This window comes from Talpa occidentalis, unplaced genomic scaffold (assembly GCF_014898055.3).
Source record: "Talpa occidentalis isolate TD23 unplaced genomic scaffold, MPIMG_talOcc4v2.1 talOcc4.4, whole genome shotgun sequence".
In the NCBI taxonomy this organism is placed as follows: Eukaryota; Metazoa; Chordata; class Mammalia; order Eulipotyphla; family Talpidae; genus Talpa; species Talpa occidentalis.
Genome location: NW_023604295.1, coordinates 9,515,926 through 9,532,640, shown reverse-complemented (window position 1 = coordinate 9,532,640; position 16,715 = coordinate 9,515,926). Strand labels below are relative to the sequence as shown.

Here is a 16,715-nt window from a genome sequence, read left to right as displayed (position 1 = left end):
TGATTTTATTTATTAGAAACAAGTAATAATTTTCACAGCTAAACTTAAAATCTTTAATTTGCTTCCTGAAATTGGTGCAGTTTGAAAAACAAGAAAAGAATCCCAAGGAAAAAGAAGAAAATACATAGAGGTAGGAAATATTTTGCTCAAGTTTTACAGAACTTTGGCATTGCATTCATTTCTGAACTTGAATCCATAAGTACACAGTAAGTTAACTAAAAATAAATCATTTTTCCTGTTTCTACTAAATGACTATTGAATGGCTATTGAATGGCTAATTTTTTTTAAACTATTTTTTTTTTTAAGGAGAAATTTTTGTTTTGTTTTGTTTGTTTATTTATACAAGCACTGGGTACAGTCAGAAGTGTGGGAGGGTGAGAGAATTCACCAGAGCCAGAGTGGGGCGCAGAGCAGGCAGAAGGACCAAAGTACACTGCTGAGGGGAGCAGCGGGCGGCAGGAGAGGTCTGCGCGCCATGTGGGACCCTCCTCTGGTGGCCAGGGAGCAGCCGGGGATCGAACCGGCGCTGCAGAGGCCGCGGGCAGCCTCGCAACCCAGCGCTCAACCGCTGCGCCACCGGGGAGGCCCTGAATGGCTAAATTTATCAAAATGCCTAGTATACAAACCAGTTTTATCTGTCATAGAAGTAGAAATGGTGTTAAGGTATAAGGTAGAGGGTGATCTTTCTTTATAGCAGTTGACAGTTGAATCTGATACTTCCACAATTCAGAATTTTTTGTTCTAAAATATCATCTAGTTCATATCACAAATCTTTATTTTAACCATGAGGAAACAAGAATTAAATCCTTTGTTCAAAGCTACATATTTAGTTGCAGAAAGTGCTAGAATCTACACTTTCTGAATAAGGTTCCAAGCTTCTCCTTTGAGCCTGATAGATTTTTCAGGGAAAGACTTCCTAATTAAATCTTAATCTATAAAAGCCCTCACCCACTGAATAATGCCTTCTATGTTGTAAGCCAGAACTGCTTTTGTGTCACAGTTGATTTTAAAATTAGTAAATGGATAGATCCAAGGTAATACCTGAGTGGGTCTGCCACAGTTCTTCAAAAAAGTAAAATTGATGACTCTCCTCTTTATTAATATATTTTCTCCTCAACCTTCATTCTGTATTGACTTGGGAGAAGTACTTTATGGAAGTGTTTTCACTAAGAAATCAGTGGAATATGAAGTATATTCAAGATAAGTAACCACAAACTTGATGAAACCACCAGCCTTTACATCAATTAGTGATAATCTACTTTTAAAAGATTCAGAGATCAATGAGGCAGACAAATAGCCCAGAAACAGACAGTGAGATATGTTTGCATTTACTACTTGATAAAAAATGCATCCACAAACTACAGGGAATAGATTATTTAACAAATGGGCCTAAAAAATTAGCTCCCTGGGAAACTAAATATTTGTATTTACCTGTTTCCTTGATTAGAAAAGTGAATTATCTCAATGGAATAAGAAAGTTTAAAGGATTAAATGCAAAACTCAAAGACAATATGAAACAAAAAAAATGCATTTTGTGATTATTCAAAGGTAGAAAACAATGTGCAATTTACACATGTTCACATGTTTATTTAACTTGACAAGTTTTATTTTTTTATTTGACTATTTTTTTTAAAGATTTATTTATTTTTACAAGAATTGGGGGACAGTCAAAGGTGTGGGAGGATGAGAGAATTCACCAGAGACGGAACGTAGAGTAGAACAGGCAGACGGACTGAAGACACTGTTGAGGGGAGCAGCAGGCAAGACAGGTGAGGTCTGCTGCACCATGTGGGTTTCCCTGGCCAGCCAGCCTATACTGCAGAGGCTGCGGACAGCTTCACAGTGTGGCACTCAATCAACCTGCTGTGCCACTGGGGAGGCCCCTTATTTGACTATTTCCAAAATCTTTTAGACTTGAAATATGAAACTTCTATCAAACTAACACTTAGTCTTCATTTAAGATCATTAATTTTGTTTGAAAAATGGTAACAGCCTTCTTTCAATCATGTATTTAGTTTCCTGCATCTAGACGATATTCTTTGATTTTTCCTTTGATTTTCTTATTCAGCTGTTATTTTTATTTTTATCATGTGTTAAAACCTTTTATCATCATTTTCTTGATTTCCTCAGTTTAACGATCTTTTCTCACCCTTTTCCACTAGTCCTGCTTTGATTTTCCATCAAGTTGTCAACCAGCTACTGTTTTCATGTACTTTTATCTTTAAGATATATTCATTATAAGTCTATTGATTTTTATCACTATGAAAATATTTTCTCATAACAAATGAGAGAACAGAAATATAAAAAAGATAACAATAATCACACATAAGGTTAAGGTTTAATCATTTTCTTGCCAATCATTTCTTTCTCTCGGTGGGGGGTATGTGTGTGTGTGTAGGGGGAAGAGAGACAGACAAAGAAATTTTTAATCATGATTATAAATATGTAATATTTATGTTTTTATTCCATTTTCAGGAAAAATATTTTGTCATTGTTCAAGACTCTTCAACAGCAGGAAAAATATGCAACCGATTAGACAGACACCCCATCTTTCATTTAACCTTTCTCTGTGGAATACGTACAGTTTGCAACTTGTCATTCATTGTAAGTAGTGCTCAGATGAACATTCATTTACAAAATGTTAAGAAGCATCTCTGATTATAGCCAAGCACACATTTGTAGAATTGGGAGAATTTTCTCATCTGCCTTTTTTCCTGTCTTGTTCTTTGTTGTGGAAACATAATTAAAAACCAAATCTTCCAACCAAGAAAGGTCTTAGAAAGGCTGCAGAGAAAGAAAACAGTTTCATTATTGACTAAGCATCAACCCAGAAGGTAATGTGTTATACAAGTTGTCTGCAAAGAGATTGCAGACAAAGAAAGCTCATTTTTCCTCCTAGCCAAACAGAAATGATCCATTCCATACACCTTTTCAAGGTAAGCACTTAACTATTCTTTGAATAAAAGGAACTGACAGCAGTTTTGTCACACATAGTTCATGCTAATTTTCCCTTGTAATGAGGGTGACCATCTACCTTGGCTAATTGGCTCTAGCCAGAGAGAAAACAAACTTCGTAATTTTATGACTGGAGATTTCTTAATTCAAAATAGAGCAAGAGTCACTGAAGTCATATTCCCCCCACAAAAGCCACAAGACAAATGAAAACCACATTGTTCATCTACTTTTTTTTCTATATAATTTATGGTTTCAGCTCTTACATCCAAGTCTTTAATCCATTTTGAATTAATTTTTGTGTACGGTATAAGAGTGTAGCCTAATTTCCTTCTTTTGAATGTATTTGTCCAGCTTTCCCAACACCATTTATTGAAGAGACCTTTGTTTCACTGCAAACTCTTGCTGCTTTTGTCATAAATTAGTTGTCCATATGCGTGCTCATCTATTTTGGGCTTTAAGTTCTGTTCCATCGATCTGTGTTTTCTGTTTTTATTCCAAAACCATAGTGTTTTAAATACTCTTTCAAAGAGATAGCTTGAGGTACTAGAGAAAGACATTCCTGGTATACAAGTCTAACAAAAAAACCTAACAATTTATTTTTATTTTTAATTTTTTTTAATTTTATGTATTTTTTACATCATTTTTCATTTTTGTAGAATATATGCATTTTCATCTTGGTTATAGTCCCTGTAAAATTCCCACCACCCTTGTTTTGATCCTACGGCCTTCTTCCCGCCCTGTAGTATGTCTCTGGTTTATTGTTGCTTGTTGATTTTGATTTTTACTTTATTATAATTAGTCTTTTTCCTGATCCCTTATTTAGGTTTTCTAAATTCCTGCTATGAGTGAGACTATCCAGTATTTTTTTTTTTTCTTTCTGGCTTATTTCACTGAGTATTATCCCTTCCAGCTCCATCCATGTTGCTGCAAATGGCATGAGTTGATTTATTTTTTGATTGCTGAGTAATATTCTATAGTGTATATGAACCACATCTTCTTGATCCAGTCATCTATTTTGGGGCATTTGTGTTGTTTCCATAGCTTACGTATTGTAAATAGTGCTTGGCTACTACCTCACACCATGCACAAAAACCAACTCAAAATGGATTAAAGAACTAGACATAAGACCTGAAATCATAAAATATATAGATGGAAATATAGGCAAAACACTACATGACATACATCTCAGTAACATCTTTAAAGACCCCAAAGCAGTGATAGTGAAGATCTAACAATTTTTTTAAAGCATGGAGATATTTATCTATTTATCTATCTATCTACCTAGCTACCTGTCTGTCTGTCTATCTATCAATCAAATAGAAGAGAAAGTACAAGTTGTCTGAAATAAGTACACCAAGAAAAAGGAGGGGAAGGAAATCTCTTATTTCAACTGAGAGAATAAAATTTTTATTCATTTATTTTTATTTTGTCTCTGTACCTGCTATATTTTAGGAGAAAACAGCATTTCGTTGAAATGCTGAAAAAGCATCTATTTTAAAATAGGCCTATTTCATGAAGTATTTGAAAGGGATTCTCTTTATATCCTTAAAACTCTGCTTTGACCCTCAAATGGATTAAGGATGGTTCCAGATTCTTTGATGGTATACTCCCATCCTAAAGTATAGTTTGTTTTCTTTCTCATTGACCCTGGGTGGCTTTGATCAACCATAAATGGTGGGACCAACACCAGACCGCTAAAAGGATTGGCATTTCCCCCTCATATCTGTAGAGCTCTCAGCCACCATGCTAGCTGTCTGACTACCTTACTGCAAGACATGGTGAACAAGCCAAAGAGCTCACCACAGGTAGAGGGGCCCATCTACATACAGACTTGCAGCTGTCACAGCCAAGTGCTAGGCAGTGAGTCATGTTTTATTGTTGATTCTTTAGACTTAAGCTGCCAACTAGAGTCAATGCTTCAGGCCAACTGAGTCCTCCTTGAATTTCTAACCCACAAAATCATGGTTGTTGCTTTAAGTCATCAATAGATAAGGGTGAGATAGTTAGTTACACAGCAAGAAATAATCAGAATAGGGTGCAAGGCTGAATTATTTTTTATCCTCTCTTCATTTTTCTTCTGATAAAAGTGTTGTGTTGAGATTCAGTGTTGAACCTCAGTTGTGTTGTGATCGTGGGTTTCATTTCCCTCAGAGGGTTTTTTAGCTTTAAAGTTGGCAGACACCAGCAAGAGCAGTTAGATAAGAAAAGGATATAAGTGGTATCTAAATTGGAAAGGAAAATGTAAAACTATCACTATTTGCAGATGACGTGATAATATCTTAGAAAAATCCCAGACTCCAGTAGAAAGCTATCAGAATTAATAAATGATTACAGCACCTTGGCTGGTTATAGTAGTAATATGGAACAATCTGTTGTGTTTCTATGTGCCAGTGATGAGCTATGGAAACAGAAACCAGGAAACCAATTCCATTTACAATCACCTCAAAAAGAATTAAATACCTTGGAATATATTTAACTGAAGAGATAAAAGACTGGTACACCAAAAAATTAAAAGAAATTGTTGGGAAAAATAGAAGATACAATGAGATATAAATGTATATTGTGCTCATGAACTGGAAGAACTAACATTGTTAAAATGTCTCTAGAACCTAAAGCCATATGTAACCTCAATGTAATTACTATCAAATTCCCTTCACAGAAATAAAGAAAAAATTAGAACTAAAAAGTGACCACAAATGGCAAAAACACTTTAAAGCAATTTTAATTTAAAGACTATGTTATTGGAATAAAAATAGGCAAGATATCAATGGAAAAGAATTGAAGGCCAAGAATAGAACCACACATATATGGACAGGCAATTTATGGCAAAAGAGCCAAGCATGTACAAAAAAACAAGGAGAATGTGTTTGCTAAATGATACTGGGGAAGGTAAACAGTCGTGATGAAAGAATGAAACTGGGGCCTCCCTGGTGGTGCAAGGGGTTAAGCACCGCACTATGAAGCTATCTGCAGCCTCTGCAACACAAGTTCAATACCCGGGCAGCCAGGGATGGTGCGGCAGACCTCTTCTGCCTCGCCCGCTGCTCCCCTCAACAGTGTATTTCAGTCAGTCTACTTGTTTTGTTCCCCACTCTGTCTCTGATGAATCCTCTCACCTCCCCACATCTCTGGCCTGTACCCCAGCTCTTGTATGCATAAGTAAATAAATCTTAAAAAAAAAATGAAACTGGACCACTTTTTCACACCATACACAAAAATTAATTCAAAATGGGTAACAGACTTGGATTTAAGAGCTGTAGCCCTAAACTACATAGAAGAAAACGAGAGGCTATGTTCCTTGACAGCAAACTTGGAGATGTACTTGGGGACTCAACCCCAATGACAAGGGAAACAAAAGCAAAGGTAAGTAAATGAAACATTATCTAAACTAAAAGTTGTGCACAGGAAAAGAAACTTACACCAAAGCAAAAAGACATCCTGCTGAATGGGGGAAAGTATTTGCATATCATGTGTCTGACAAGGTATAAGTATCCACAATATACAAAGGATTCATACAACACAGCAATAAACAAACAACAAAATTAAAAAGTGGGTGGAGGATCTGAATAGAAACTTCCTCAAAGAAGACATACAGATGGCCAATAGGCACATGAAAAAATAGCTTCATAGTATTAAGGAAATTTAAATCAAAACTATGAGCTTGCACCACATACCTGTGAGATTGACTGTTATTAAAAAAAAATGTTGGAGAGGATAAGGAGTGAATGGACCCCTTGCACACTGTTGGTGGGATTTGCTTGCTGGTATAGCCACTATGGAGAGTATAGCAAAACCTGAAAAAATTAAAAATAGAAATTCTATATAATCCAGTTATCACACTTCTGGATATTTCCCTGGAAAATACAAAAGTATTCATTTGAAGAGATATGTGCACTGCCATGATTATTGTAGCATTATTTATGAAGGCTAAAAAGTGGAATCTACCTAAATGTTCATTGACTGACAAGTGGATCAAGAAGGTGTGGTGTATATATATATATATATATATATATATATATATATATATATATACACACATATGTGTATACATGCACACACACACAAACTCATATACATACACACAATGGAATACTATTCAGCTATAAAGAATGATGAAATTCTGCCATTTGCAATAACATGGATGGACCCAGAGGGTATTATTCTTAGTGAACTCAGCCAGACAAAGAAAAACAAACATCATATAAGTTCACTCATATGTGGTATATAGGGAAAACAAAGAGATGAAGTAAATAAAACAAAAACAAATCGTTGGACAATAAAGACCAATTAGTGGTTACCAGAGGATAGGAGGTGGGGTGGGGATTATATTAGGACAAAGGCAACAATTGTCTAGTCAAGGATAGAATCGGCCTTTCAGTGATGAAGTAAATGTCGTGTATACTTGTTGACTTTCAATGATGCAATCTGAAAGTGATAGAATTTCATGATGCAACACTGCTTCACAGAAAAAAAGGTGGGGCCAATTTCACTTTTAAAGGCTTTCTGCGGTTGAGCTTCTAATAAGCTCTAATTTCTTCTTCAAGGAAGATTTCTATATACCACATCTTGACTTTTAAAATAGTTTAGGAAAGTTGGCCCAATTCTGAAAAATAGGGATAGAAATGTTCGTTGATGCTAATGATAAAGGACTGATCACAAAAATCTGCAAAGAGCTGATGAGACTCAACAACAACAAAGAAAATAATCCAGTCCAAAAATGGGCAGAAGAGCTAAAAAGAAACTTCTTTGAAGAGGAAATGCAAATGGCCAACAGGCATATGAAAAAATGTTCAACATCACTTGCAATCAGGGAAATGCAAATCAAAACTACCATGAGATACCATCTCACACCAGTGAGAATGGCACATGTTAAAAAAACTAGCAACAACAAATGTTGGCGAGGGTGTGGAGAAAAAGGAACTCTTCTGCACTGTTGGTGGGAGTGCAAACTGGTCCAACCACTATGGAGAGCTGTGTGGAGATTTCTGGACCTACTAAACATAGAGCTTCCATAGGATCCAGCAGTTCCACTCCTAGGTATTTACCCAAAGGACACAGAAACATCAACTCCAAAGAGCACCTGCACCCTTATGTTTATAGCAGCACTGTTTACAATAGCTAAGCTTTAGAAACAGCCCAAATGCCCAAAAATAGATGACTGGATCAAGAAGATGTGGTCCATATACACCATGGAATATTACTCAGCATTCAAAAAAGATAAACACATGCAATTTGCAGCAACATGGATGGTGCTGGAAGGGATCATGCTCAGCGAAATAAGCCAGAAAGAAAAAGAAAAATACTGGATGGTCTCACTCATAGCAGGAATCTAGAAAACTTAAATAAGGGACCAGGAAAATGAATAACTATAAGAAAGTGAAAATCAAAATCAACAAAAAACTATGAACCAGAGACACTCTATGGGGGGTGGGGGGTGGGGAGGGGAGGGATTGGGCTCAAAATAAGGGGGCTGCAATTGTATGGGGAATATAAAAATAAAATTTATTAAAAAAAAAGAAATGTGCGTTGATGAGGTTTTCACATATGCATTCATACTAGGTTGCAAACAAAAACCAAAAAATCTTCAACCTGAGGCAGACGCCCCTCCTTCCTACCACACTTACCATACATCAGTAGCAAAATGAAGAAGTAACCACAGACAGAAGCAACTGGGGGGACATAGTTACAGATTTTAGAAGCTGGTGATTCTGGAGATATGGGGGGCAGGGGAGAAAGCAAGCAGAGTGAGCTGAAATTATGGACGGACTAAATTCATTTGTTTCTTTTTGCTCTCTGTGTTAGAGGATAGAATAAAAAAAAAAAAGTAAAAGTAAAAAAGAAGAAGGAGTATTTTTTAACTCACTGGTAAGAAAGATTGTAACATTTTCCTGATTCAGAAAAGGAAGGCTCGATCTATTTTTTTTCTTTTTATAAAAGACCCTGTGGCCAATATTTTCTTATGCATTTTATTAGCACCGCAACAGGAGTCTGGGAAAGGGGTTGGCAGTGGCGTTAGCATAGAGGAGCAGAGGGGATGTACTCTCAAGGGTGACTTGGGGGACACGCGGGGAGCAATAATGGAGCCTGAGTGGGTCCCAGGGTGGAGGGGTGGGCTGGCTGGTGCACATCAGTCTCCCGGAAGGGCTGGGTGGATGCTGGGCTCAGGCTGGCATAGGACAAGGTGAGTGGGAACAGGGGGTGGGCACTGACCACGGGCCCTGTATAGCCAGTGGCAGAAGATCAGAAGAAAAATGAATGTGGAGATGACATCAGTGGGTGTTTTTGTCTGTTTTGTCTTAGCCACACTTACTACACTGAACTCACCTGCAGGAAGTGGTGAGCAGGAGTCGTGACCATGAGGTCCACCTGCAGGTATTTGCAGGGATTTCACTGAGCAGGACGTTGAGATGAGTTTGACAAGATGTCGGCCTGACCCCTTCGAACCCTCCTCCCAGCGGATCCCGTGGGTTTATTCAGGAGTCAGGGGGTGCCTGGGTCGCTTCCTTTCCTCCTACCAGCCTGTGCTGTCTCTTTTGTGATTAATTGTCTTAGTCTCTTATTTGGGTCAGTGCTGTGAGTGACCCTGTGACTGAATCCTGGGGAGCCCCCAAATGCTTTCTTTGTCATTATCAGGAGAATGCAATTCTTGTTGGGGGAAAAAAAAATTCTGGGGTTAAAGGCTTGGCTCTCTTGTTGTCTTTACTTATGAAATCACTTTCAAGCTTTTTTATAGGTTAGTGATTGAACTATTTGATGCAAGTGGGAATATTTTTATCACTATTGTCATGTAATTTGTTATGACTGGCAAAAGCTTATGTTTTCCTTTTGCACTTGGAGTGGAAGGATATTACTGCAAACATCTATTCTTAATTTTCCTAAGACCTCAATGAGAGCTCGCTTCTCTCTCTCTCTCTCTCTCTCTCTCTCTCCCCCCGTCTCTCTCTCTCTCACACACACACACACACACACACACACACACACACTTTTTTTTTTACTTTCCTACAAAAAGTGGAAAGGTTTTTTTTTAAATTATTATTGTTCTGTGTAACAGGCAAAACAAAATTAGTCAATACATTTTTATTTAGGGAATTGCACACTTTGTGATTATTTCCATTGTCCACTACTTAATTCCTCCAGTTTGAGCCATAAGCCTCAACATTAATCTTTAACAAGAACTTTCACTTAATCCACTTGTATTTGTCAACCTGACGATCGCTTATTTTAGGCTCCTTGATCTCCACTTGAAAACACAGACTCTTCCCAGATTTCCACCTACAATTTTGGGGGTCCAATTTCTTTAAGCACTCTAAGTAGGGTTATGTTCAAGGTCCTAACAGGTGGATCCGTCTGCCTCTCAGCCTCAGAAACCCTCAAAGCATGAGTAAGAGCTCAGTCACCCCTCAGCATCACAGCCTGCAGCAGCAGATCCTTGGCAGGACAAGCCAAAACCTTTTCGTCCTGATGCTTCTCATATTCTCAGCCTGAAAGACAGAAGCCATCTTTGTTCCACATTCACATTCCAATCAGAATGCAAAATTTCCTACATGCTTTTTAAATCATCAGTCCTACAGTCCTGGATTAACCTTGATTTTTATCAATCTGTTTTAAGTATCATGTTCCTTCTTATCTGTATCAAAACACATACTGAACACGGAGTTCTAGGTTGCAAAAGAGGATTTATTCTTTGCATCAAAGGCTTTGCCCACAAATTTAACAAAATCAAATATGAGTGCTAGTCAATGAGCTCTTTTTATCTGCAAGTTGGAATTCTTTTTTCAGAAACATCACATTTTGTGAGTGACTTTTGCTCCTTCCATGTGCTCTGTATCTTGTTTTCTGCATTTGCTCAAATTTGTTCTCCAAGTCCCTTACCAATTTCCTAAAGAAGTCCATCTTTTTTGTCCTTCTGTTTGTCCTGTGTTCTGAGTGTTTCTTCCACTTGATCATCCAAACATACAATTTTCACCCCCTCAATTCTCAGTTCCCTGTGGGTTTTTTTTTTTAAATGTAAAAATCATGCCATTTTCATTTTAAGAAACTTTTATAATCCTATCATTTGATCTGCTTCAGGCTCTTAGAGATATGTGTTTGTTTATGTGAGATGTCTGCTCTCTTTCCCAGGAGATCCATTTCCTCAAAGGTTGCCTGGCAATTATAGGTGTTCAGCTTGCACTTCCTTTTCCTGGTTGTTGAGTTCCATTGTATGACTCTAGGATCTCTATCCTTGTAGAAGTTAATTTGTTGCATTAGCAATAACCAACCCTTGGGTGGCAGGAATTCCCTCTGTTTCCTCATCTACTGTAGTAACCTGAATGTGGCCGTGTCTCTGCTGGGGCCGTGGGAAGTGACCTCTGAGGCTCTCTGCATCCTCCCTCTCAGTTGGCTTTAAGCCTCTCCTCTGCCCCAGACCAAGGAGGACCCCAGCCTCAGCATGCACCTGCCACAGTGCTCCTGGCCCTGACAACAACTCCCTAAGATTACACAGGGGTAAAATGTCTTCCTCCTTCCCGGGCCTACTTGTGAGACAGGTCAGCCCACCTGTGTCTCCCTCTGCCACTCCTGCCCACTCCCCCCACAGAGCTGCAGGCCTAGCCTCAGGCCTCTGCACCAGGAATTCCTGGCTTCTCATTAACCTCCAGGTGGAATACAGAGCAGCTCTTTCTCCTGGAACCTGGCAGCACCTGATACTTCCAGAAAACAAGCCTCCAGGCGCTGCCTGTTGGCTGGGTCCCAGCAGTGGCTGTGCTTGGGTGTCCTGTTTGCAGCAGAGCTGAGGAGGAGGGGCAGTGAGAAGGTGCAGGCAGCTCTGGGAGGCCCTCTCAGGACAGGTAAGAAGTCCTGAGGGATCAAAAGCAGTTGGCCAATGATAGGAGTCTTAAAATAGGATATCTTACAAGGAAAAGGTAATGAATGTTAGTAACCAAAGACAGTAAATGATGTCAAAGTCTGGAGGAGAAAAGGGGAGGTGAAGTAAACAGCAGAAACAGGTGGTGAGGTCAACCTGCGGGCTCTGGGGACGAGGCCAGTGACCAGGGTTCCTGGGAAGCCTTGGTGAGCGTGATGAGTTGACTCATTGTTCAGAAGCTTAACTCTGGGAGGGGCGTCTTTGGTCAATATTGCTGTGGGGAGAATATAGGCTTTTTAATTACAGGATGGCATTTTTGAGATTCAGTGTTCTCATAATCTAATATGCAATTCATAGAATTCTTAGAAAATCAAAGAGGTTAAAAAAAAAGACTCAGCCCAGCATGACAAGATTTGGTGAAGCTACTTTTTTTTACTCTGTCTCTTCTTGTTAACACACATTCCTTAAAACAAAAAAAAAAAAATTGGGTCTTATCCACCCTTGTGTCCCCAGGACACATAAAGGGATTCAGTGATGATTCTTGCAGTGCCAGAGGGCAACACTCAGGACACAGAGCCTGCGGAAGGGGGTTCATGTGGGGAGATCTGGTGTGTTAGAATAAAACAGGAAAAAAATAAAAAGACTAGAGTGAAACTGAGGCCTCAAAAAACACACTCTCGACTGCTCTGATTCTTCCATCATGTCACTTGTCTAAAAATATATAAAATTTCTAAAATTTCCACTTGCATAGAATTTGCTAACTATCAACCTCTTTCTTAAAGGTCCAGTGCATTTCCTTTCAGGATATTAAGGAGACCTTTGGCATGTGAAACATTCTAGCTTCTGAACATCAACATTCTGGCTGTTATCATAGGCTGATGTTATTGTGTGATAAAATTTACCATGAAAATTGTAGGATAGATTTCCCTTCCTGCTGGTTATCACCTGCAAAGGCATTTGGACATACAGGCAATGAAGCATTCCTACAAGGATTATGGGCAGGGCATGGGGAATATGCTGTGCATTATAGAAAGAATTGAAATGGGAATAGGGAGGAGACCTTGAGGAAGTAGTTTCTCCAGGCTGTGACACAGTCTGGAAGACTTTTCAACTATGTAGGAATGGGATGCTATGAAAGTCATTGTGGGATATTGGAGAAAGATTTCAGAGATCTACTCAAGGTGCTTCCATAAGGAAAACTAGTAATTGTAATTCTATTTTAGGGAAAAGAAGAGGAAGGTAACACCTTGAGTTTGAGATATTCAAGAATGTTTTCTAGGCAGAAAGAGTGTTTGATTAAAGACCATTATTTAGAAGATTAGGTTTCGCCTTTAATTCTCCCAGCAAGTTTTCCTTTATTTCTGCTCTCATGAATGCTTTGACCTGAAAGAAAAAATTCTCTAAGAGAAATTAGCACTTAGTTATTGGAAAGTCACCAATCCCTAAAAAAAAAAGAATGATTCCTAATGAACAGTTGTGACGCATCTTATTTTACAGACAAAGTTTTATGGAAGAAAATCTACTTTCCCTGAAGAAAAAGAATATGAGCTGTGAAGTCAGGTAGACCTTTTGTCTCCTGAATTTATTGGTTAATCAATGAACTTTCCAAGGTGTCCTCATCAGTGAATTGAACTAATAATATCAATGTCATAAAGGTTTAATAACAAAATCCATATAAAGCAATAGAGTTCCTAGCATAGAACACACACCCCATTAATATTAGTCACTATCATTAATTAATACTATTTCTTAGTGATAGAAACATGTACTTAGCTTTGCAAAGTTTTTATGGTGATGGGTATTACATACATAATATTTACAGTGTATGGATTTGTTGGAAACTGTAGTAGCATCTTCATAAATTACACATATATTTTCTGCATTAAAAATGAATGTGAGAACTAATGATTATAAAGCACATTGTTGTTAAATGATACACAGTATTTTATATTCTCAAAAAATGAATGCTAAGTCTAGGTTTATCTTTAAATATGACTTTGATATTCTTTTTGAAATTGGGACCCAAACATATCATGCTTTAAAAAAAAAAAAAAACTTTACAAGTTAACAATACCAAAAAAAAATGAAGAATGAAGGAATCTCAAGTTAATATAAAAAGGAACAATTTATTAACAAAAAGGAGGTAAGCAGATAAAAACTAGTTATTTATACTAGTAAAAGGTAGTTACAAACTTTCAAATTGAATTATATTGAATTGTGGGGACACAAAGAACATTTTTATGTCTCAGTAGAATTGTTTTTGTCCCATTTTTTATATTGATTAAGCTCCGAAGTCTGTATTCAAGTAGTTACTAAAATTTTCATCACCATATAAGATCATGTCAAAATGCATTCTTCAACTTAAGAGGGAAAAGTACTCTCTCTTCTTCAAGTCTTCAAATTTTCTCAGACCACACTTTTATCTTTCTTCTTAAGATCACTCTGGAAAAGTAGTTTGCATGCAAAGCCCCTTGACAAATATCTGCCTTTTAAAGATGTTAATTTAATATACAAGAAAGGAAGGCCTCTGGGGAAAGAGGATAAAGAACGAGTTAGGATTTCTAACTCCTACGCTAAAAATGGGATATCAGAAAGCATTTTAGCTTCCTTTACCCTGCCGATTAAAGCCTTCATTTTAACCTTCATTATAAATCGGGAGTGTTCATTGCTAAGTTGTTTTTAAACAATTAATATTAACCTTCTTTAATCTTACCCCCGATTCCCCTGAAAAGCAATAGTTGAATTCTATTTATTCAGTGCCATGGATCAGTATTTCATTTAAAATAGACCACATGAGCCTGTCTCTACTTAGGAAAGATAGAAACATCACACACCCTTCTATATACATAATGCTAAATCAGAGAGAAACCACAGTTATAAAATCATCTTCAACAATGTGATTTTGAAGGAACTGATAAAAAGAAAAAAAAATACATGAAGCATTTCAGAAACAAATTGCTGCATTTCCTAGAACAATCAAAGCAATGTCTATAACATGTCATTCTGCTGAAAATAGCTTATAGAATCCTAAGTAGCTGACGTGCAGTTCCTGTCATTTAGACAAGGCAGTTAAGAAGGGCAAATCAATGTTTCTTTGGGTTGCATTTTTAGAAAACAGTAGACATTTTAGTCACTGGCATGTAAAGCTAAAAAACGCAGTCACACATACGCATTTTTTGAGTAGACGCTGGATGATTTCTTTTCTCCGTGGTAGCTCTTTTGGGTCGTACGATGGGATGGGATGGTGTATCTGTAGCTCCTGCTCTTGTCACTGCAGCCAGAGACGCAGCAGAACAGAGCCCCTCCGGCCAGGAGCACCAGGGCGGTGGTCCAGCCGAGATAGAGAGCTTCCCCGAGCTCCCGCTTTTGGGCAACATCCACTATGGGGCTGTAGAAGTCTCTGATGATGGAATTGGCAACCCAGCTCACCGGGATGAGCACCACGAGGCCGGTGACCATGAAGATGATGCCAGCCGTGAGCAGAATGTAGCTCTTCGCCTTCTCGTCGTCTCCCGTGCAGTTTGTGCACTTCATGCCCAGGATGGCCGTCATGAAAGCCAGAAAGGACAGCACGCAGGCGGTGCACATCAGCCCCCTGGAGGCCTGCAGGTCCGGAGACAGAGCCAGCAGGGAATCGTAGACCTTGCACTGCATCCTGATGTTCACATGCCGCATGCAGTTCATCCACAGTCCTTCCCAGAGGTTTTCAAAAACCACAATGTTGCTTTCAATGAAGGCGGACACTCTCCACTGTGGCATCAGGGTGACGGCCACAGTGCCCACCAGGCCGATACCACCGAGCATCAGGGCCACAATTTGCAGGGCATAGGTCGCCATGGTCCGCTAAGAGGGACTCCTCAGCTGGTCCCACTGCTCCGAAGCCAAGTCCTGCGTCTCAGGAGAGAACAGTTTTCCCGCTGCAATGAACTCTGAACCCAGGGGTTTTTCAAATAAAAGCTGCTTTACTGCTTCTTTCTAGATTAAATCCAGTGCTGGCTGGATGAGGTGCACCCCCTACTGACAACCACAGGTAAACTTACAAATCAGGTGGGGCAACTTTCCTGGCCAATAAGAGGGGGGAGGTTACCCAGGTGCTTCCAAACTCACAGGAGCTACTTGCAGCTTCTGAAACTGCACATAAACATTCTTTGTACTTCTTAGTTTTGCAAGAAGACTGCACACGGCGTGTTTACCTGTCGGCGTCATTCTGAGCGTTTGCACAATTATCCAGCCGTGTGCCATTGGCTGCTGACCTCAGAAGTGCACCTTGGCGAGGCAGCTCTGGATCCAAGTGAAAGCGGCTGTGACCGGGTAGCAAATGAAGTGTCTGCCTAAGACTTTCGAGAGGACTGTCAACGTGCCAAAGTGAAAGAGGAGCAGGGGATGGATAGATTGCTCAGACCCGGGAAACCACATTCTTTGGGTGCATGTGATCCCAGCAGTTGATTTAATTTGTCTACAACTTCAAAGCAAGCTCAGCTGAGGTGAAATCAGGGAGCAGATCCAGGCAAAGGACAAAATAAGGCAAAAGTAATTAAATACACAAGGTTGTCCAGCTCGGAGGCACCAAACACATGCTGTTTTCTTTTGAACCAAGAAAGCTGCTTATTGGTGGTATCCTGATCATCTTGATTTGTAAGGAAAAAAATGAACAAAACATCCCAGACCATTTTCTGAAGTAGCGAGCACTCTGTCAATTAAATGATGCAGTGAGTTCCAGATAACCGGGGGCTTATATTGTATTTCTTTGCTGGTCTGTTTTCCTGGCTCGAAGGAACTAGAATTCAGATGATACAAGAGTCTGGGACTCATAACAAAGACTGACATTTCTAGATAAACTATTGTCAGGGTCGTATCCACTGAACTTAATCATATGAAATGTTCACTGAACTTGTCTTTCATGCCATGTCCTTAA

At 38.9% G+C, this 16,715-nt stretch overlaps 1 protein-coding gene, 1 long non-coding RNA gene and 1 other non-coding gene across 3 annotated transcripts in view; 1 reads left to right on the top strand and 2 right to left on the bottom strand.

Moving 5' to 3' along the window:
* The first annotated feature begins 186 nt into the window (after window positions 1-186).
* The window catches only part of LOC119256747 (uncharacterized), a 34,583-nt gene continuing 18,054 nt past the window's right edge, over window positions 187-16,715 (top strand). Inside the window, exons 1-3 of the long non-coding RNA XR_005127869.2 lie at window positions 187-206; window positions 2,476-2,604; window positions 13,298-13,360. This is a non-coding gene — a long non-coding RNA (uncharacterized LOC119256747). The remainder of the gene's footprint in view (window positions 207-2,475; window positions 2,605-13,297; window positions 13,361-16,715) is intronic.
* LOC119258356 (small nucleolar RNA SNORA40) lies at window positions 10,568-10,689 on the bottom strand. Its single transcript, XR_005128220.1, has one exon. It is a non-coding gene; the product is annotated as a small nucleolar RNA SNORA40 (small nucleolar RNA).
* On the bottom strand, window positions 13,946-15,784 carry CLDN8 (claudin 8). The gene has a single exon (XM_037524516.2). The coding sequence runs from the start codon at window positions 15,635-15,637 to the stop codon at window positions 14,960-14,962; it is 678 nt and encodes a 225-aa protein (XP_037380413.1). The 5' UTR covers window positions 15,638-15,784; the 3' UTR covers window positions 13,946-14,959.

What these genes read in the sequence shown, in the direction of transcription:
- CLDN8 (XM_037524516.2), bottom strand. Translation starts at nt 15,637, where the DNA reads ATGGCGACCTATGCCCTGCAAATTGTGGCCCTGATGCTCGGTGGTATC.